Source organism: Martes martes, assembly GCF_963455335.1.
Source record: "Martes martes genome assembly, chromosome: 4".
In the NCBI taxonomy this organism is placed as follows: domain Eukaryota; kingdom Metazoa; phylum Chordata; class Mammalia; order Carnivora; family Mustelidae; genus Martes; species Martes martes.
This window is the reverse complement of record NC_137891.1, coordinates 58602617-58626237: the sequence shown is the minus strand read 5'-3', so window position 1 is coordinate 58626237 and position 23621 is coordinate 58602617. Positions and strand designations below refer to the sequence as shown.

Below are 23621 nucleotides of genomic sequence, written 5' to 3'. Positions count from 1 at the left end.
GTAAGCAAAACATAATGGGACTGGCACAAAAAAAGACACATAGAGCAGTGGAACAGAATAGAGAGCCCAGAAATAAACTCATGTCGTCAGTCTATGGTGAAGGAGGCAAGAATACCCAATAGGGCAAAGACAGTGCTTCAGTCATGGCTCTGGGAAACTGGACCACTGTCTTACACCATACATGGAAGTAAACTCAAAACGGATTAAAGACCTAAAACATGACACCTGAAACCGTAAAACTACTGAAACAGGCAATAACCTCTCGGACATTGGCCTTCGCAGAAGTTTCCTAGATATGTCTCCTCAGGCAAGAAAAACAAAAGCAAAAATAAACTATTGGGACTACACCAAAATAAAAAGCTTTTGCACAGAGAGGAAACCACCAACAAAATGAAAAGGCAACTTACTAAATGGGAGAAGGTATTTGCCATTGATATGTCTGATAAGGGGTTAGTATCAAAATATATAAAGAACTCATACAACTCAACACCAAAAAACCCAAATAATCTGATTAAAGAACTGGCAGAGGACCTGAACAAACATTTTTCCAAAGAATATATAGAGATGGCCAACAGACACCTAAAAAGATACTCAGCATCACTAACCATCAAGGAATTATAAATTAAAATCACCATGAGATATCACATCCCACCAGTCAGAATAGCTAGCTGGTATGAAAAAGACAAGAAATAATGAATGTTGAAGGTATGGAGAAAAGGGAAACCTTGTGCACTATTTTGCTGGAAATGTAAATTGTTTCAGTCACTGGAAAACAGTATAGAGTTTCCTCAAAAAATTAAAAATAGAACTACCAAACATTACTGCAATTCCACTGCTGGGTATTTACTGAAAAAAAACAAAAAAAAAAAAAAAAAAAAAAAACAAAAAAACAAAACAAAAACAAAAAACAAAACAAAAAAAAAACAACAAAAAACCAGAAACACTAATTCAAGAAGATTTGCACCCCTGTCTGTTTATGGCAGCATTTATAACAGCCAAGATATGGAAGCAACCTAAGTGTCCATTTATATATGAATTAATAAAGAATATTTGTTATTCACATGCACCCAAGCACACTCACACATACACACGGTAATATTAATCAGCCATAAAAAGGAATGAGTTTTTGCCACTTGTGACAATAATGAATAGACCTCGTATTATGCTAAGTGAAATAAGTCAGATTTGGAAAGACAAACACCATATGATTTCACCTATACGTGGAACCTAAAAAACAAATGAACAACCAAAACAAAAAAAAAAAAAAACCAAAACCAGAAACAGATTCATAAATATAGAGAACTGGTTGCCAGAGGGAAAGAGGGTTGGCAAAATAGGTGAAGGGGTTTAAGAGGTAAAAACTAAATAAATGGAGAGGATGAAAAGTATAGCATAGGGAATATAGTCAATAATATTCATATTATAATTAATATGACTAATATAATATTAATTATATAATATACTATTATAACAATATGTATTAACTATATAATATATAATAAGATATAATATCAATGTTTAGTAACTTTTTGTAATAACTTTGTATGGTAATGGATAGTAACTGCACTTAAGGTAAGCATTGCAGAACGCCCAGAGTTGTCAGATCACAATATTGTATACAAACATTGTATATCAGGCATACCTCAATTAAAAAAAAAAAAGGAATTTGGGGCGCCTGGGCGGCTCAGTTGGTTAAGCAACTGCCTTCAGGTCAGGTCATGATCTCGGAGTCTCAGGATCAAGTCCCGCATCCGGCTTCCTGCTCAGCGGGGAGTCTGCTTCTCCCTCTGACCCTCTCACCTCTCATGTTCTTTCTCTCTCACTCTCTACCTCTCTCAAGTAAATAAATAAAATCTTAAAAAAAAAAAAAAGGAATTTACTAGAATGGTGGACATACATTCTGTTACTAACTTGCATATTAAAAAAATTTCTCAGCTTTACCGTGCATTAATAAACAGCTAGATAAGAAAATAAATGTACTCTACAGCAGTGGCTCCATATTTGCTGTCTGTCAGGAGCACCAGGGGTGCAATTCCCAGAGACTTTAAGTATGTATCGAAGCCTGAAGTCTTGATGTTTAACAAGTGCTCCAGGGGATCCTAAGGTACCCAGACACAGCCATTTAAAAGCATGCCCAAAAAAGGGGGCCCTGACTCTAGCCGTCAATGGTTCCAACATGGGGTAGTCATGTAGGGACTGGCCAGCTAGGGGGGAATGTACAGTTCGATTTTCCAGAAAACAAATGAGTGCCTTTTGAACAAGACATATAATGCAGAGGACAGAAGTTTTTCCTGGACTCTCTTCTTGGAAGGCACATGTTGTGCTTGCTACTTGTTCTGTGTAGTAATGTGTGTCAGCGGAGCCATACCAGCAACATTAAACACATGAGACACAGCAGTTCATTACCAAAGACTCATCAGAATACTGCCAGCGAGCAAGATTACCATGTATGATGACAGTTGTTGTAGGAAGTGTTTTCATTGATCTTTACAGACCGTCTCTGAATCCTAAGGGACTGGGGAGTTCCTATTAGAAAGAAGTCAGATACAAGTCCCCTGCTCACTGGCATGCCACACAACATGAAACAACGTTCAGCACATGCCATCCACCAACACTGAAATGTTCCTTACTACAGTTGGCAGGAAGGCTCTGCACGGATACGGCAGATGGTGACAGCAGGGCAGGCAACTAGCTCCTCCTAGGTGAGCCTCGGTGTGCTGGCTATGGGCAGAAGGAGCACCATGAAGATTCCCCACAACAAATGTCTACAAGGGCAGGGCTGATGGCAGGGGCTTTGTAGTAACATCAAAAGTTATTAAACAGAAACTAGGTATCTTCTTTGGAGACTGCCAGTCCGTCGAAGAGGACCAAATTGAAAGATTCTAAAAAGGCGATATAACCCATAGCACAATTACTTTTACATTCTACGTAGAAAGAATGCCCCTTTCCTATAGGACTTTAGAGTCCCATCTATAAAAATACTCTCACTTCTATGAACATAGCCACAGGGCTCTTGCCTGCAAGCTGGGGGCCCTCCCTTCTGGTGTCCTGCATAGGGCTGGCACTCAACACCCATTTGTGGAACTGAATATACTGAAATAAATGGTAGGAATAACCAGCAAACTCATGAATTATTAATTTCATGTCAACTGGTGGATTATTCCATTTCCCCTTTTCCATGAAAAAAAATGTATCCTGAATTTTGGATTTTGGAAAGTGAGTTTAGAAGTCCTCTCTTCCAGGATACTTCCCTGAACCAAAAATACTACATATTAATGATACGCAGAGACCATTATGTAATGAAAATATACTTCAATTTCTGAAGATTTCTAATTCATACCAGGAATGTGAGCTTAGTTACCACTGGCCCATAATACCCTAAATATTTCACTTTTACTTTAAATGACATACAGAGTGTTATGTGAGAACACATACATGCTATTATGGATTGAATGTTTGTGTCTCCCCCAAACTCATATGTTAAAGTTCTAATCCCCAATGTGTTCATATTTAGAGTTGGGGCCTTTGGGAGGTGAGTAGGTTTTATTTATTTATTTATTATTAATTAATTGATTTTTATTTTTATTTTTTTTTCAAAGATTTTATTCATTTATTTGTCAGAGAGAGAGCGAGCAAGCACAGGCAGACAGAGTGGCAGAGGGAGAAGCAGGCTCCCCGAGGAGCAAGGAGCCCGATGTGGGACTCGATCCCAGGATGCTGGGATCATGACCTGAGCCGAAGGCAGCCGCCCAACCAACTGAGCCACCCAGGCGTCCCATTAATTAATTGATTTTTAAATTCAATTAGCCAACATATAGCACATACTTAGTTTCAGATGCAGTGTTCACTCAGGTATCAGGGCTCATTACATGGTAAGTCGGTTCAGACTGGGTTATGAAGGTGGAACCCCATGACAGCATGCGTGCCCTTATAGGAAGAGGAAGAGACAGCAGAGTTCTTGTTCTCTATCTGCACACATGCACCCAGGAAAGGCCATGTGAGGACACAGGGAGAAGGAGGCCACCTCTAAGCCAGGAAGATGGTTCTCTACCAGAACCCAACCGTACTGGCACTCTGATCTCAGCCTTGCAGCCTCCAGAACTGTGAGAAATGAACTTCTGTTGCTTAAGCCACCCAGTCTGTAGCATTTTGCTTTGTTATAGCAGCTGAGCTAATACATATGCTCAAACACAAGAGGAAAAAACTTGCTGAGGATGGTGCCCACGGAAGTGAGCTGACTATATCCTAAGACAGCTCAAAGTAAACATGTTTACCACATGCTGGGGCAGTGCTTTTCAGTCTTTTTTTTTTTTTTTTGGCCCAGTCACTCCCACTCTTGATAAATATAAGTTTTGCAGCCTACTTAATATCACTTGAAGTTAAAAACAAAATAAGAATCTTGAGGGTTTCTGAGGGGAGGGGGTGGGGGATGGGTGAGCCCGGTGATGGGTATCAAGGAGAACCCGGATTGCACAGAGCACTGGGTATTATATGCCAACAATGAATCATGGAGCACTACATCAAAAACTAATGATGTACAGTATGGTGACTAATGTAACATAATTAAAAAAAATACATTAAAAAAGAGTAAGTATCTTGATGGGAAGGAAACTGAAAGTGTGGGACAAGGAACCATACCATTTCCCAATCATCCTCCCCTCTGCTTCCTTAGCGATCATCCAAAATCTCCTCTCAGCTTTCCTGGCTTAGAAACCTGATTTCATCAGTACTTTGAAGTATGGCCATCCCTTGGGGGCAGACTCACATCACCAGAGCTCACAAGACTGGTGTCAAACACCAGAAGGTCAATTCACGAGTTCCCTGTGAGCAATGGAAACCTCACGGGCCAGGGGCCTCGCACAGAGGGTGCCGGCCCATGCTGTTCCTTTTGGGAGACCTCCGTGAGAAGCTCAACCAAAATTAGGTTACAGTGAACATGGAATCAGGACAAGAAGCAGGAGATGAATCAAACATCTAAAGGCATCAGGCTCAGCTAGCCTGATGCATCCATTTCCTCAGTGGGATGGTCTTGCCAATAAAGCCATACATGGTTGGCTATGGTTCCCTGCATCCTTCCCCATAACAGAAATGTCCTTGCCAGTTCAACTGCAGTACTCCAGGGTTTGGCCACAGCTTCTCTCTCCCCTGGACGGTGTTTGGATGGGCACTGCCAATATTTGCCTCTGTGGCCTTTTTTTTTTCTATACTACTTTGGGTGACCAAATGTTTAGGTAGTTTTAATACACTTGATCGGGTTACAAGGAAATCTTACTGTAAATATAGCTGTGCTATCACTTATGATCACTTTATATATCTTTGTGCAGTACCACAGGCTCATTTGAAAATTTAACCCTTGGAGGGAAATGTCATTTCTAAGTTCTTGGTGGGGGGTGACCTGCTGTGTCACTCATACACATGACAGTGATGATTTGTGTGTAATCATGTAATTATCTACATATACAGTCACATCAAATAATGCTTTTCATTATTTGTTAGAACTTAACCCTTTGGGTGACAAAGCCTTCCCATATGCTTTTATTTTTTCCTTAGTTTTTAACTGAACTGTAGAATAATGCAGTTTTGAACTAAAAGCGTTAGATTTAATTAAGATGACAACTATCTGAAAATACTGCCAGCTCTGGGAAAAGCATTCAACACGTAAGGTACAACAGACCTCCTTTACCCCAGGGCCAACAATGTCTATGCACAACACATGCCTTTCAAACAATGGAAATATTTATATCTAAGATATGTAAATTAAATGAGTAGCCTGACCTCAAAAAAAGTACTTGAAAGCCCTTTTAGAAATGTCTATCTGATTTGATCACCCTATAAATGCAGAGTGGAAAGCTTGAGTTATGTTCCCTTGAGAAGATCAATAATACTTGGTACAGAAAAGGCTTTCTGTGCAGTTGCTGCAGGAAGAGTTGGCTATGGGTCAAAGGGACTGCAGCCTTCCCCTTAGCCCTTGTCTTAAAAGGACCCGTTGTCATCTTGTGCTACTGTGCTGTATTCATTACTGATGGACAACTTGCTTGTATGAAGCTGGTACGTTAGCTAAGAGGGTGGCATTACATTTTCCCACAATATTTTCTTCCCTCAAATGCTTTTATGCCATAAAAGGCTTTTAAAACCATCTAGTCTGGGAAACTGAGATGACCTTCAGTATCATTTACCTCTTGGTAACACCTAAAGAAATCTATAGGGACCCCATCTGCCCCCCCCCCCGCCCGCAGACTTAACAACAGAACCTAGAAACTATCCTCTGCAGACAACAATACCAAGTTTGTTTGCTTTCAAAGCAGCCCAAGCCTAGGGCTACTTCACAGAGCAGCACTATCTCCTGACTACTGAGCCGCTTCCCCATGCCACTGGGGAGGGAACAGGACAGTCCTGGAACTCTGTGGCTGAACTCAGTGTGCAGCTCTCACACCCAACAGGTAGCGACCAACACACTTGGGCACCAGGAAGTGGGTGTTCACTTCAAACCAGAAAATAGTCTCTTCCTACCAGAGGTCATTGCAAAGAGTTCCACTTTCTTAATAATATATGTATATGGTAAATGACTGAAATCTCATCCAGAGGTTTAGAAAGGAGGCACATGAAAGAAAACACCCATTATCACAGTTGTCTCCCTGGAGCTGAACTATTACAGAAGTCACTCTGAAAGCTCTATCACTCAGCAACCAGACGGGGTCCCTTTCGAGTGTTTCTCCTAAAAAAAGTCTTCTTAACCCCATCTTTTACTATCTCCCTTCTTTGTAGAAAAAAAAAAATCCCCACGTCCTCCTTTCCTTCTAATTCCTCCACCCTTTATTACAGCCAAGTTTCTAGCTTTTGTATGGATCTTGCTATTCTGTCAACTTTGACCTGCCTTGTTCATTTGGTGGGTTCCAGGATTATTTACCTTTACTGGAACCAAGCACAGCTGAACTCACATGTTGCGCAGGATGCTAGTTCTCCAGCTTGAATTATAGAAACCAATGGGGAAAAACTCCTTATCAAGAAAATATAAATTTTGATATTTATAGAAATTTACAGAACATTCATTTTGATCTCTTCATCTAGATATCTGTTTATCCCTCAATCACTGGGAAGATGTTGCTTCTGAAACAATGAAGAGGGCGCCTGGCTGGCTCAGTGGGTTAAGCCTCTGCCTTCGGCTCAGGTCATAATCTCAGGGTCCTGGGATCGAGCCCCACATCGGGCTCTCTGCTCAGCAGGGAGCCTGCTTCTTCCTCTCTCTGCCTGCCTGCCTCTCTGCCTACTTGTGATCTTTCTCTGTCAAATAAGTAAAATCTTTAAAAAAAAAAAACAAACCAATGAAGAAACATATATAAAAAATAGTGGCTAGACTATTATAGAAAGGGATGGAAACAATCTACTAAGAAACCACTAGGCAGTCAGTTAAATATTTTAACCTATTGATATTTTAGAACATTTGAGAGGTAGATGATCTGGATTGGTTTTTGTTTTTTTTAAATGAGGTTGTCATTTTAATTTATCCTACCATGATTTGGATTGTCCTTTGAACTTTAGTTCTGATCGATCAAAAAAAAAATAGTCATAGTAGTTATTGGTTCATGTGTTACTACAGCTAATGGTATGGTTACAGGTGCCTCTGAATTTGGGATGTTTGTTACACCACGTGCAACAGGCACTAACATGCTAACACCATTTCTTAGAATCAGAAACTTCTTCTGGATTCCCATCTCCTTTACTGGTATCAGCTCAAAGTTTGTTGCGAAGAGTCAGGAGGCAGGAAGGGAGAGACACTGGGGACTAAGCCAAATCTCCAGCACTTAACACTCAGCCTTCAAATACTTAGGACTTTTTGTACCTACTTGTTTTGTAGTATTGCTGGAATCCACGAAGCACAGACCTTTAAGGAAAAAGAAAAGGGGAAAAAAAAAAGGACCAGAGGCAGTACCCCTGCCTCTCTCATCTCTGGACAATAGTCTCACCTGGTTGGTAGAAGTCAGGTGACAGCTCCCTGGCCACCGCTCTTGCGATGTCACACTCCTGGCGGGCGGCCTGGGCAGCCTGGTCGGCGGCGTCAGCTTTCGCTCTTGCGTGTGCAGTCCTACACGGGGCACAAAGGGCGAGTCAGCAAGGGCGGCACCTTGTTAATTACCCACGGACAAGCACGCTGTCTGCAGCCTGGGGCAGAGAAACACTACTGTGCTCATGGCCGTGTGCCTCCGCCTGCAAGTTTTGGGGTCCTAGTGCCGTGAGCTCTCTGAGGCCCACATGGACGGAGGCCCACCTGTATGTTGCCTCCGCCCTTCTTTCAAGGGAAATGAAAAGCAGAGCAAGTTCTGTGTAGCTTGATGCAAAGCCTGGTTTTCAAAACTTCCTGGGTCAGATCTCCTGCTGACTTTGGTCGGCAGCCTCCCCCGCAAACCGGGGAGACTAGAGTTAACAGCTTATGAATACGGTGTTCATGAGTTTAATTTCTGTGGCAGGATCTGTGTAAGAATTTGATTAAGAAGGGTCTGCCCAGTAGCAGGCTGAATAAAGTAACTCTGGAAAAAAAAGTAATGAAACTCTTATCTGCAGCCTTGATCTCCATAGTTAAATACTCCCTCTAGGACCAATTCAAGGGACGAGCATGACATCACTGTGTGGTTGGGAACAGATGCCCACAGTGGGCTCTCGCCAGCCTGCAGATGCCAAGCGCAGGGTCTGCACTTAGGAAGTGCTCAGGAGATTCTAAGGAGTCCACTTAAGTCTGTTTTTTGTGTGAAACAAGGAGGCAGAGGTGGAGAGGAGGACACAGATGTCTTTAGTCTTCTACCTGCCCCCTGGCCCGTCCTCACTCATGAAACTTCTCTTTCCAGACGACTAGGGTGAGGAAGGAGGCAGCCGGGTAGAGAATGGGGCTTCCTGGGGCGCCTGGGTGGCTCAGTGGGTTAAAGCCTCTGACTTCAGCCCAGGTCATGATCCCAGGGTCCTGGGATCGAGTCCTGCATTGGGCTCTCTGCTCAACAGGGAGCCTGCTTCCTCCTCTCTCTCTGCCTGCCTCTCTGCCTACTTGTGATCTCTGTATGTCAAATAAATAAATAAAATCTTAAAAAAAAAAAAAAAAAAAGAGAATGGGGCTTCTTATGGCAAGACAGGAGAACTGATGTCCACCCGCCCAAGAACAGAGGATTTATAGGGTAAGACAGAGAATTCTAGGTCATCCACTTCCAAAGAAGACCTTGTCCAGTTAATATTTAGATGATAATAATGGGCATCTATTTCTTATGATTTTGTTAACTTTCTATGCTCTTTAACTAGCACCAGGCAGGGCTACAGATATCTAGTAGTAAAAGCTTGATGAAGGTTTGAAAAAGGTGCTTACACTTATTTCAGAAACAGCAGGAGAGGAAAAGTTGGGAAATAAGGTTGTGCCCTAGCAGTTCTTAAAAGGATGGAAAATGTAGGTGGCAGCTAGAGGAGGCTGGCAGACTAAATTCCTGGGACTAGCTGCTGGAGGGAAGCAGGGAAGATGGGGTCTGACTTAAGATCGGGGTCGGGGGCTAACTGCCTAACTGGCAGGAGGTCCCATTTCCAAATTCTCCAACAACCTCCTCTCTTTCTGTTTCTTTATGGGACACTTCACTCCTCCTTAGGACCTAGCCAACACGGGAGGCTGGGTGCACTAGAATGTAAGCTTCAGGAAGATTGGCCCTCTGCTATATTCCCAATGTGTAGGACACTGCCTAGCTCCTGGGATTTATTGAGGGCTCATTTTATGAATAAAGGAATGAATGATGTGTCCTTAAGAACAGCTGGTTAGTTACTTAAAAATGAACAGACTGACAAAACGATAGAGCTAGTAAAAAGATCGGGGGTTGTGAAGGGTTTGGGGTCAAAGTGGAGGAAGGATGAATATAGGTAGAGCCCGGGAGAAACTTAAAAGAGTGAGACTACTCTATATGACACTGTAATGGGGGCTCAATGATATTATGTATATATCAAAACCCACTAGACAGTACCACACACAGAGTGAGTCCTGATGTCAACCACAGACCTTAGCTAATACTGACGTAGCAATACTGGCTCATCAGTTGTAACAAAAGTACTCACTAGTGCAAGATTTTCATTATAGGGGAAATTGTGTGGGTGTGGGGAGAGGAGGGAACAACTCTACTTTCTGCTCAATTTTTCTGTAAATTTAAAACTACTCTAAAAAATGAAGTCCATTAATGAAAAATTAATGGATCGACTTTCCAATCATCAAAATTGTTATTTCTGAATCACAGAGGATGTTTCAGATTATAAGGTATCATGAAATGGAACTAAAACCAAGAGGGTAAGACCATATTCCTGAACAATGGGCTCCCTTGTGGGAGCCATCGCTGGTGATGGGGGACACTTCAGTCCCTGTGGTGCACCTGAGAACCAATGGATGCCCTCTGTTATGTTCTTTCACAGTTTCTCGGAATCTCAACTCTTTTTTCCCAGAATGATCTTCCATTTTATCTGCTATTTTTAGATAGAGCCTAATTATGTCTAGGCATCATAATTAATGAAGCCAGAGAGTACAGTTATGCTGCCTTATAATAAAATCTGCTAGTCTTTCAGTGATAAATTTATAAAACCAAGTACAAACAGTTTATTCTGTTAAAATCACAACACACCACCACATCCTCAAATAAGATGCTATCATTTATCTCTACCGCTTTTTACAATAACTGGAATAAACAATAAACAAATACAGCTTAATCTTTCTGCAAATATATTTTGGAAGCACAGTGTTAGTCAAGCCATAACCCCTGTACTCTTTTACTTGCTCTTTCCTGTGAGACCCAGCAGGGAGGGGGGAACCTTCCCATCTCGTGCCCCTCCCTGTGTCAATGCTCCTACGCAGCTGGCAAGATGAGTCAAAACCACATTCAAACCCCAAGACGAGAGATCTGCACGAGAGCTTCTGGTAGCCCTAGACCCAATGACAGGAAGTAGAAGAGAACAGGAACCCATCTGAGTTGGCTGTTGCCACCAGCTCTGTGTGGCCAGGCCACTGATAGGTCTGGATTTTGCCTGGGGGGAAAATCTGGGCTTAACTCTGGCTCATGTTAGTGAATTCCTGTGTTCAAATCCCTGGCTTAGCTCCAGAGCAACCCACGACCCCTTTATTTGGCCAAGTGGTAAGACATGCTTTTGTTCACGGATTGGGATGTGTGTGTGGGGGGGTTCGGGCTGGTCAGTCTGGGGAGGACAGCTGCAACAATGCAAACCGGACACCCTGCTGCTGTAGCTGGTCATGTGGAAAACACACACAAACACAAGTAGGAACATGCACACCCAAGAAGCCTCTCACGTATTCAACACACTGCCGATATCCACGAGTGATCAGACCCTCACGAATCTCCAAATACCATTATCACATACACTTTCTCCCATAAAATGCAGTAAAAAGTAAGTAAACAGCAACATCAGCTGTCGACTTTCTGTTAGGGACATATATGTATTTATCTATTTATTTTCCCCCCAAATATACCCAAGTTTTAGCTTGTAGAGAGTTACTATGTATGGGTGAAGAGACAGGGAGACCTGAGCAGCTGGCTAAGCTCACACAAGCAGCTGGGTGAGTCCCCCCCGCCCCGGACATAAGTCCTGCGAAGGTCACTTGCGAACAGCCAGAGCAGTAAATGTGGAATTTCTGGGTGTAAGGCATTCCCTGTACACAAGAACTTCATTTCACCCTATTTTTCCAATCAGTAATTTGATGATGAATACCTGAAATTATTCTTTAATAACTGGAATAGTTTTTCATGAACTCTCAAGTCATCTTACTCAGAAATAAAATAGTCTGGCTTTTCTGATTTTTCTTTTTTCTTTTAAAGATTTTTTTTATTTTTTTGAGAGAGAGAGTGAGAGAGAGCATGAGAGGGGAGAAGGTCAGAGTTGGAGAAGCAGGCTCTCCGTTGAGCTGGGAGCCCGATGTGGGACTCGATCCTGGGACTCTGGGATCATGACCTGAGCCGAAGGCAGTCGCCCAACTGACTGAGCCACCCAGGTGCCCCTGGTATTTCTTAAACTTCATAATGCTTTTACAAAAACGTCTATCGACAATATATTGAATATGCCTGGCATATACTCCTGCTAAAGTAACAAGCTGGCTCTTAGCTGTCTGTCGCAACTTCCAACTTCAATCATTTTTTTAAAGATGTTATTTAATTGAGAGAGAGCAAGTGAGCAAGCAAGGGGGGTGGGGAGCAGAGCCAAAGGGACAAGTAGTCTTCCCGCTGAGTAAGAGCCTGAAGCAGGGCTAAATCTCAGATCATGACCTGAGCCAAAATCAAGACTCGGACATTTAACCCACTCAGCCACCCAGGGCGCTCCTAACTTCAATCTTCTACTCATCTGTCCACTGACGTAGCTGATGAAGATTTTAATTTAGAATGGACAACATATCTGCTAATGGTAAAACTGTATATGATATTTACAAATTTTGCCATTTCTGCCTTTTTATATGTTTTCTTCCCAACAATTAACTGCTTTTAGAAAAATGTGGGTTTTGATGTTTTTTTAAATTTGTTATATTAAATCAAAGTCAGTTTACTGGCACAATTTAAAATCTGACAGCAGAGCTGATGATCTATTTGATTAGGAGGCTATACACCTGATTTGCTTTGATGTCCAAATACTTAAAGAAGATTATTAGGAAAATTTAAAAATAAGCTCAATTGTGCATAAGAATCCAAATCTCTGGTGATGGCAACCTCATTTTCCAGTTCCTCAGGCCTACACCCTTCAAGTCATCCCTGATGTCCCCCTTTCTGTCACATACCACATCCATGGACAGCAAATCCAGTTGGCATTACCTCCAAAACCAATCCTCAATTCAGCCAGTTCTTGTTATTGTTGCCGTGTCTGCCCTGATCACGCTGCCACCACCTTTCATCGGGTTCCTGAAAAGGCAGAACTGACCTCCCTGCTTCTAGTGTCTGTTGCCCATTCTGTTTCCCTTTTGGTTCTCCTGAAAATGCCTGACAACAGCTAACATCCCTTCCTGGGTTAAGGTATCATGATAAGAAAATGCAAAAAAACAGTAAGAACAAAAAAAACCCGACCTTTTAGCCTTCTGAAATAAGAAAATGCAAAAAAAAAAAAAGAAAAAGAAAAAATATGACCTGTTAGCCTTCCTTTCGGACTGTGACCTTATTCATTTATGAGAGACACAGATTTGTGAAAGCCAATCACCTCGTGCATACAGCTGCCCTTTTAAAGAAGAAATCAGTCTGTGAAGTAAGGAGTACTCTTGACAGGACCAAGAGAGGGGTGGCTGCACAGATCTCAGCTAAAAAACAAACATGATTTCAAGTTCCTGCACCCGGAAGAAACTGTTCTATCTTGATCTGGTTCTCTGATAAGTCCAGCCCGGCAAGGCTCAGCAAGTGTTCCTCCTGCTAAGTAAGGTACAGGCGGGCCCTCAGATGTTAGTCTCGACTTCTGAGTTCCAATCTTCTACAGCTGACTGACGTAGCTGATCAAGATTTTAGTCTGGAAAATGGTTAACATGTTACAGATTCTGTTAAATCTCTATTTTCAGTAAATTTGGTTTGGGGAGACTACTTGTTTTAAGTCCATTCCTTACCATTTTACCATTTTTTTTTTTTTTACTAGTTTTTACTAGTGTTAATTTCCTCCCTCAGTTGCTTTCTTATTTATTAAAAGACAGGACCTGGAATAGTAACTTCAGGATGGAATTCTTAGGTCCTGGTTAAACACAAGTTACATCATTAACAAAGAGTTGTCCTTTTCACCGGGTAGGAGTTCATCTCTTCTTTTTCTGAAAGTGGTATCAAATTATTTAGACATAAAATATAAACTAAGGAGCATTATATCCCCATTGAAATTTGGTATTTGATCTTTCAAGGGCCCAAACTTTCACAGAGGCGTGATAATATACTGGCTTTGAAAGCATTACCAGTCAGAGACCAGGCTGAGGCCAGTCTAGGCCACAGATGACTCTTCTCTATGAGATCAAAAGTCAAACCACATTACATTAGAGATCATACAAATCCCTTTGTAGAATCGTATCATACCCTTGGCTTTTTATCAAAGGGAGAGTGGAAGAACCAAGATTCATATGAAGAATGTTTACGGATCTTTTGTAAAATGCCATCCCTTATGAGTGACATTGTTATGTTTATGAAGGTCTTGGTGACACATTCCTCTTAAAGTTTAATGCCAGAAAAAAAATGGCCTCTGCAGATAAATTTGTGTGCCTCCTTGTATTATACAAGGAGAACAACTACATAATCTATTATTTCTCTTTTTGTAAAGGCTACTAGGAATCTTGGAATAAAATTATCCTCAATCTATGTGCACGGTTATCTTCTATAATTACACGGCTTTAACATTCTCCAGTGTCAGGAATGCTGTTATGTGTGTGAATCATAATGCCCTGCAAATCCTTTTTGGAAACTGGCAGGCTATTGAAAAAAAAAAATCACCAGATCAATAAGCTCCTGTTATACTACGTTTTCTGAAGTTTAGCCCCTCACTGTGTGTTAAAGCTCAGGAACACAGGTCATAATTTAGGGACAGCAGATCCTATTTATTTTCAATTTCCTTCACAGGATTTTTTCTACATCCGTTTCCAAGCTTGAAATATAAGTCCTCATTCTTAGGTACTTTACAGATTTTATTCCATAACATTTGATCAAATTTAATAAGCTTAAAAGCTATCTAGTCTCTGGATAGCCAGGTCAAAAGCCCATTTGTAATCCTCAGTTGGAAGAGGCCAAATGACTGGCCATCTACTACTTTATTCTGAATTCTATACAAAAAAAATTTAAGGCATGTTTTATTCTTGAAATAATTTTTTAAAAAGTCCTTTTTAATGAGGGCCCTTCTAAAGATCAAAAACACTACCACGAAATAAGACTAAAAATTCTCATTAAAATATAATCACCTGCAACTCACTGAATGGGAGAAAATATTTGCTGATCATTTAATAATGGGTCAGTATCTAGAATATGTAAGAACTTCTTCAACTCAATGACCAATAAATAAATAAATAAATAAATCCAATTAAAAATAGGGCAAAGGACTTGAATAGACATTTCTTCAAGGAAGATCTACATACAGCCAATAAGCATGTGAGAAGATGCTCAACATCACTAATCATAACAGAAATGCACATGAAAATCACAATGAGGTACTACCTCACACTAAGATAGCCACTATCAAAAAAAAAAAAATGTAAACAACAAGTGTTGGTGAGAATGTGAAGAAATTTGAAACCTTGTGCACGGATGGAGGGAGTGTAAGATGGCGCAGCTGCTGTGGAAAACAGTATGGGGGTTCCTCAAAAAATTAAAAATAGAAATTTCCATATGATCCAACAATTCTACATGTGGGTATATAGACAGAAGAAATGAAAGCAGGGTCTCAAAGACATATCTGTACACCCACGTTCACAGCAGCATTATTCACAATGGCCAAATGGTAGAAATCCAAGTGCTTCTCAATGAATAAATGGATAAGCAAAAATGTGGTGTACACATAGAATATTATTCAGCCTTAAAAAAGAAGGAAATTCTGACACATGCTGTAAAACATGGATAGGGCCTTGAGGGCATTGTGCTAAGTGAAGAGGGCCAGTCACAAAAGGACAAACATCCAATGACTGCATTCATATGAGGTCCCTCGAGAAGTCAAGTTCATAGAGACAGAAAGTAGAAGGGGGGTTGCCAGGGCTAAAGCAAGGGGAACGAGGAGTCGTCATTTAACAGGTACAGGTTTTGGTTGTGCAAAATAAAAGGTTGCAGAACAAAGTGAATGTACTAAACACTATTGAACTGCACACTTAAAGATGGTTAGGATGGTAGATTTCATATTATGTATATTTTATAATTAAAAATAAATATCTAATACATGATATCACCTGATGTACAAGTATTTATGGAGCATCCTATGTGTCAGGAGGAAGTGAGGAGAAAAGACCAGAGGTTAGATTCTCAGATGAGACGCTGCCACACTAGTCCATGCCAGGGCACGGTTAAGTATGTAAGAGGGCAAGAGCTGGAAGGAATGACCCACGGCGTTTTAAAGGAAGGACTATCAGGACTTTGAAACATGAGGGCAGTCTTTATGTCTGTTTTGCCAGCTCTTAACAAAAACCCTGGAACAGGGATGTCTCAACAAACACTTGTAAAATGGATAAATGGCTAAGAAGAGAAACATGCAAGATAACCCCAAGAACACTAACTTGGTATCCAGATGAATGGTTTACTACAGCTAAAAGGAGTGCAGGTGGTAAGGGAAGACAGCTGGAAGGTGATGACAAATTTAGTTTTAGATGAGCAGGATTTTACATGACACAAGCATTTCTAGCTAGAAACACAGGGCTGCAACGCAAAGTAAAGGTCAAGGTTACAAACAGGAAGGTGGGCATCGTGATCACAGAAGACAAGTTCATGAAAGAGGGATGAACTCATCGGGTAAGTGAGAAACAAAAAGCAAAGAACTGAGGATAGAGACAAAATTGTCCTAGGAACTTGGAGAAAGAAAGAAGTATTCCAAGTTCTTGTTCTTGGGTAAATCCTGTGCTCCTCTTAGGAGTTAAGTGGGGCCAGATGGGAATGCGTCTCTTCTCTGGGGCAGAGGCAATGACTGGCTGATTTACGTTGTAGTCCCTGAAATAAGTGCAGTTGGAATCTGAGGAACGGATGAGTGGTCACTCCTGTCCTGTGTCGGAGAAAGGTGAGGGCAGGGGAGAGGCTGCTGAATTTGGTAAGAACCTTTGAGAGGGCAGTACTAGCAAGAAATCCACTGTAGAAGCCAGACTGAGGCGGGGGGGGGGGGTGTAGCGAGGAAATGGGCAGAGGAAGTAGAGGAAGCAGGTGTGGGCCACATGCTGGAGACTTTTGTCCCAGAAAGGAAAGAGGAAATGTGGACAGTAACCAGAAGGATTAACTGGGCCAAGGGAAAAGATGTTTTACGCTAATCTTAAGAAAATGAGAGCTGATCTTATCGCTAGGTGGGAAGAAAGATGCTCAGACAACCGGGGAAAATGAAGAAGCCTTGAGAAGGTGACAATTTTTGTTAGAGACAGGTCCTAGATGAAGCAAAAGAAAGGAAACAGGACAAAACATAAGAACAGTGATGGGCTCATCCAATATTTTAAAGTTACTTGAAAGATCCTTTGAAAGCTTGGAAGAGACTGAGCGCTGTGGGCTTTGGGACCAGACGACCTGGGTTCACGTTCTAGTTTATCACATACTGACTGTGTTCCTTTAGACTAAGTTTCCTTACCTATAAGATGGGGAGGACGTTACCTTGTAGAGTTGTTCTAGATCAGAACCGACTGATGTGAAGTACTTAGAGAGGGTACATAGTCAATAAATTGTCATTATTAGTCTTGTGCTAAAATTTAGGGCTGGTGGGAAGAATCTGGGGGGGTGAAGATTTGGAATCAGAACCGTACAGAAGTTCTAGGGAATGGAAACAAGGAATATTGGAATTGCTGAATATTACCAAGAGGACCTGACTTCAGGTCTCCTTGATGCTACGTCTTCCTCTCCCAGGGCTCTCCCTTCTGGGAGAAGCACAAACAGAAGGTAGCCCTGATGCAGGGTGGAGACGTGAATGAGGAAGATCGGGACGGAACCCTGGGGAGGGAGAAAGGGCACACAGACAGCGGTGGACTCTGGGCCAGGGGAAACAGCAAGGGTTAAGTTAGATCAAGTGAAAAATGTAAAGATGACTTGGTAACTGTGAAGTCCTATCAATGCAAACTACTGTAGTTGTACGTGCTTTTGTAATTGATTGAAATAAGGCATCTGTCTTTCCTATGACCAATTCGTAGAAACTGCCTTATTCTGACTAAATCTGGCATATTACTAAAGGGTCTATCTTTAATTCAAATTATCAGCTCTTGGTAAAAAAAGGTGGGGTAAATTATTTTAAAAGGGATGCATGTTCCATAAAACAAAACTAGATACAATCACAACTATATTTTCTATTTAGCGCTGTAACAGAAACATCCGGATGTGCATGGTACGAATTTTACAACCCTCGGAATAGTGAAAACCTGGGTAATGACAAGAATTGGCGTGTCAGCACTGTTTTTCTCTCTCCATCAGTGTTGTTATGGTTTTTATCCTTTACCAGGGGTCCACTATGGGTACAAATTAAAGTATGACTAAGAATTAGAGCAACTGAAGACGATCTAATGGTTAAAACACATGATAGAAGTCAGTGGTGTCCGGCCGAGTGACAGACTGACGGAGTGATTGGCTCACTGGTGGACCTAGTCTCCATTTACTGCTGTCACTGCCCATTACACATACACCCTGATGTTCAAACTATTCCATTAGATAAAATTTGTACGTTAAAAAAAATTAAGTGAACATCATTCACTCATAAAAATCACAAAGTCTTTAGAGTTCTTCCTTGAACTCATAGTTGAAACACGTTTCCTTAGGTAATAAAATATCTGTTTTCTATTTCCTATGACCTAAAATGGTTCCCTAAATATCCCCACTTTACCAAGTTTCCATTTCACTTTGTTCTATTCAGATATGCTTACAAAGTGAACAATAAGGGATCTATTCCTCTGTTGAACATCTGATGCAGAACCGTACGAGCAAGAGCTGGCTTGGGACTGGCCACGCAAAACTGTTCTGCATCTTGAGCTCCATCATGTTAAATGTGCATGTTTTGAAGCTGCAGAGTTTATGAGAGGCCTGCTATGTGAGGAATGCTGGAATAGTAGGGATAAACAGCAGACCCTTGAACAACGCAGGGGTGAGGGGTGCCAACTCCCTGCATGGTCAAAAATCTGTGTATAATCTGACTCCCCCAAAACTTAACTACTAACAGCCCACTGTTGACCAGAAGCCTTACTGATAACATAAATGGTCAACACATTTTTAAAAAATAGTACATGTATCGTATTCTTACAATAAAGTAAGCTAGAGGAAAGAAAATGTTAATAAGAAAACCATAAAATATATTTACAATATAACACTGCATTTGTAAAAAAAAAAAAAAAAAGAAAAAAATCTGTGTGTAAGTTCAGTGGTCCGCTGGGTTGTTCAAGGGTCAACTGTAGTTGTACTCTCAGCATATTGGTTTTAGTCACTTCATGTTTTCTTGTAGGATTTGTAATTCAGTTGGTCCATTTATTTCATGCCTGGTTGGTGTCAAGGAATCATTCTATAGTTCAACTCAGAGTCCTTGACTGTTTTTACTTTAAATCTTTAGCCTCTTGTGCCAACAGATACTGGGGACAATGATACAAAAGCACAAAGGATTTGCTCTGATTTATGTTAACCTTCTGGTTTTGAGGAAGTGACTCTAGAGAGTTCTGCTTTACCAGACAGATGAAAAAACACTACTGTTCACTGGAAGAGCCTCTGAGAACTGGAAGGTACCCAGAGGGTAGTGGTCAGGCGGAACCCACCAACTCTCTTAATTTTTGGGGCAAAGTGGGTGACTATGTTGTAAAAAGGTTTCTGTATTACTACCTTTTTTATTTTGCCCTAGCAAACATTCTGTTATTTAATTGTTTCATCTTCTAGTTATAAACTTTTCTTTCTGCTATTTTCATTCATATCCATAGTTTTTATATATTCATGCTTTCTCTTTGAGTCTGTTGCCCTCCTTATTCCTCTGATTCTTTAAACTTAATAGATTTATGTCTCCCATTGGAAAAAAAATGCTAATTTTGAGCTTTCTTCTTTAAATATTTTTTTAAAAATCAGTTTTGGCTGACTTTCAAATGAAAATAACACAGCTCAGAAAACATCTCACTACAGACTACAGGAAAGATTTGGTTTTCATCAAGGGTATTCTTTAGCAGGAACATTTTTAGGTGGTGTTAAAAATACTACAGATTCATCCAACTCATAGTTGCCTTTCCCCAAATCACGGAATTAGTAATTAACACCTCCGACTTTAAAAGGAGGTATCAGAAGATCACCCAGTTCTTCCGGAATTCTTAAAAAGTTTTCTTCTTCATCCTCATGAGAATCTCAAAAAATTTCTGTTGTAATTTTTACCTATATTCAGCATTTGCTGTGTTAAACTGAGAACAGCAATTTTCATCCCAGTATTCAATAGATAAAATAATGGCTTACCCAAGGACATAGAAAAATGGAGACAGAAACAGATATATAAACCAGGGTTAACTGGTTTTCTGTGTTGGACCTTTCAATAAAAGTAACAGTACAGTTTGGAGGGGTGCAGAGAGAGTTTTGAAGATGAATATGTGTATATCAAGATAAAAATGCAGAGTTAGTGGTAGAAACACAAGGCAGGATTCAAATAAAGGAAAAAAAAATCACCTTATATTCTAGCTCAAATAATAGGAATCTTTCCTTGCCGGTCCTGATAGAGTGATCTGCTTCAACCTGACATCCCTGTGGTGCTTATGATACTTGGAATATTCTTGACCAGCAGCCTGTTGTCTGCCTATGCCTACTCTAGACACATTTTAATGAACTTTTAACCTTTATTTTTCTTCTCAGAATTAATTGACTCGGGGGCCTGGGATGCCATGCCTGTCAGTAGGATGGATGGACCCTGCTGCAGTCACCAGGGAATGCACGAGCTGCCTTCCTTCCGGAACTCCATTCCTGAGGAGACAGATGCATTAACCCAAATGGAACTACTGCTCACCCATCCAAGACTCAGATCAAGTCCAAAGAATTTCAGGAAGAATTCCAGGCATAGAAGGAATGCCACACGTCCCAAGAACAGGGGAAGATTTAGGAAGTGATTTGCGTGAAATTAAGGATTTCCTTTGAGGCCCCCAATTCAAAATCTACTAATTGCTGTCTTACACCTGGGGGAAAGTCAGTCTGAACTCTGGAGGGACGGGGAGAGTGACCTGCCAAACTAGGCAGCCTGCTCACCGACCTCACCCCCCCACCCCCCCACCCCCATCCTCACCCCTCAGCAGAGAGCTGTCCAGGTTTACCACAAAGGCCCATAGTTTTACCTGCTGCTTCACTACTTCCTGACAGCTGCTTCAGCGGGATGCCGGCTTCCCTCAGGGCACTGTGCTATACTTTCCAAGGGGGATGCCGGCTTCCCTCAGGGCACTGTGCTATACTTTCCAAGTGAGATTTCCCGATTGTGCTAAGTTTTAGGCACAGCAGGAGTACTGGAAATACTCCTTCCTGCCTTTTCAGTACAATCACAGTACCTACCGAAATAAATGACAACAGAGTGGGCGACAATAGGACGTGTTCTTGCCTGAGGGCCGCTCTGCCTATCTGAAGTAGGAATGTGTAAAACCTCCTTGCACCTAAGGCAGAGAACCCTGTGACCCCAAGAGGCTCTCTAGGATTCTGCGAGAAACTGGACAATGTATTTATAATTTTGGACCCAAATAATGCCACAGTGGACACAATGAAGTATAATACTTCATGTTCTTTGTTTTGTTCTGAACTGAAATGGGGACACAGAAAGTCCTTTGATTGCTTCGTATACAGTGGCTTTGGGTCCATCAGTTACCCTGAAAACATGAAGAACATCAGAGGAAGAAGATGCCTACGAGAGTCAATCATGATACACAAAACACGCCCAACCTCAAGAAACCTCCGTTCTCTTAGGAGTACAGGGGGACTCCACCGCCCTGTAGACAGGGCTTCTTCCAGGGAGGAACTAGAATGCCCTGGAGAACGGCATTTGTTCCACAGAGTAAGAAGATGTGTCAGAAGCTCTTTCCATCTAAGACAAGGAGAGGGCAGTGCATGGATGTCTGAGGCTGGTGAACGGCCTGCGGCTAGAATCTAGGCCCTCAGGAGCTCTTCCCAACGTTCAGAATGTCCTGCTGTTCCTCGTCTTCCTACTGACACGTCTCCAGGCTTCCGATCGCTTTTGGATTTGGCTCCCGAAGATAATCACCCCTGGCTTGTCTCTCCTGACATCTTTCCACGGCAATCCAAATCCTCATTTCATGATCAACTCCCAATATTTTCGACCTCCAATAAAACCTCAACATATTGCATTATTACAAACGTCTAGAAATGCATTTAAATTATTTGCCACTCCAGGTGCGCATAGTTCTACTAAATTCTAAATATCATGCTCACTCTTCTTTCCCTACTTACTATATTTGTATCGTATACCCCACCAGCCTGCTCTGACCCTTCTGCCATTCTGGCAATTCTGGTGGTGAAACTGAAGCTTTTTTCCCCTTAAATTTCTCTCTGGCAGATGATCACTGCTGGCAACAGTCAACTGTAAATATGAAATTTCTCTGCAATGTTTTTCTGAGCCGTCACAGCAACAGCGGCTCAAACGAGCGGTCTTGCCTGGCACAGTGAAATAAAAAAGATTGATGCTGGTCTGAGAGAGAGGCTTCTGTCATATCCTGAGCTCTGAGACGCTACAGTTAGCATAAGTGACATGCTTTAATACCATAAGTAACTTCACGCAATTTACGTTAAAATAGCTTTTCCATGGTGCTGGCATAACTCCAGAAAACAGCTTATCCACCTTAGTTCTAGAAGTCTGAAATTAACTTTTGGAGCCAATCTTTTTCATTTTAGACATAATGGAAAGACCTAGGATTATTATTATTTTTAATCTGCTTTGTAATCTTAGAAGTAACTAGCAATTGTAACTATCAACTATAGATTTAAATGCCGTAAGACCAGGAATCTCTTGTATCACTAAACATTTCTGAAGTAAGCTAAAGGTTTGCTTGGTAGATTTAACTGGATGGTGAGTTTTCGGGGAAAAATACATAAATATATAATATACACACATTTTAATACGTGGATGTCATAGTTGACTGAAATGTACGTCTGTACCAACAAATGGTGACTGTTATGAATGAACCGCTTTTTTTTTGTTGTTGTTATTCTCATTTGGCGCAAATACCTAACTGTGCTTACTGTCCTCTAATAAAACGTTTTTTGTTTTATTTGGTTTTATTGATCCCTGGGAAACTGACAGAGTTGGAATTAAGAAAAACTAAAAACAACCAAACAAAAATTTTAGGAATAAATAATTTAACCAAAACACTAGCTCAAACTCTTATACTGACTACTAACACTGCCCCCTGGCAACTAGTTCAGCCAGGGCTGCTTGTATTTTTAAATTATAATCTTATTTTGTCCAGCACCAGGCTCCTTTGTCAAAATAAGGCTTTATTACAGGGTTATGATGTAATTCAATTCATGGTTTAAAAATGTTCCTATGTCTGGAAAACCTAATTGCAATGGTATTGTCCTTGACTCTAGAGGAGAAATCATGAAACTGGAATCCAGTAACCAGATTTTAATTTAACGTTAAGAATATGGCATATTTTAATCAGTCAGAAGCCTTACAAGCTTCTGAGTGTTTTTACCAGTCTTCTCTTTTATGCTCTGGGAATTTACATTGACCTGAAATTTAAGTTATAAAGTAGGACCCGGGGGTGTCCTATTTGCTGTTGTTATTCAAGCCTGTAGGATCCATCTCAAAAGCCCATTTTTCCCCGTCCCTCAGCCATCTCTTGGCAAAGAGCCCCATTGCCTGCCATTTGCCACTTGTTCTGGGCTATTTTAATTCTGGACAAGTTGTGGTCGTAGGCTATATTTAAGTTGGCCGGCTCTGTGAAGAAACACGGCAAATGCACGTGGCACCTTTTCCCTTTTTGACATAATCCAATTGTGCTCTGG

General features: G+C 41.2%; 1 protein-coding gene across 3 annotated transcripts in view; it reads right to left on the bottom strand.

Moving 5' to 3' along the window:
• Positions 1-23621, bottom strand: part of JPH1 (junctophilin 1) — an 81907-nt gene that overhangs the window by 16246 nt on the left and 42040 nt on the right. For all 3 annotated transcript variants that reach the window (XM_080801051.1, XM_080801052.1, XM_080801053.1), the window contains exon 3: positions 7965-8083. In XM_080801051.1, coding sequence (XP_080657177.1) covers positions 7965-8083 — 119 coding nt within the window. The remainder of the gene's footprint in view (positions 1-7964; positions 8084-23621) is intronic.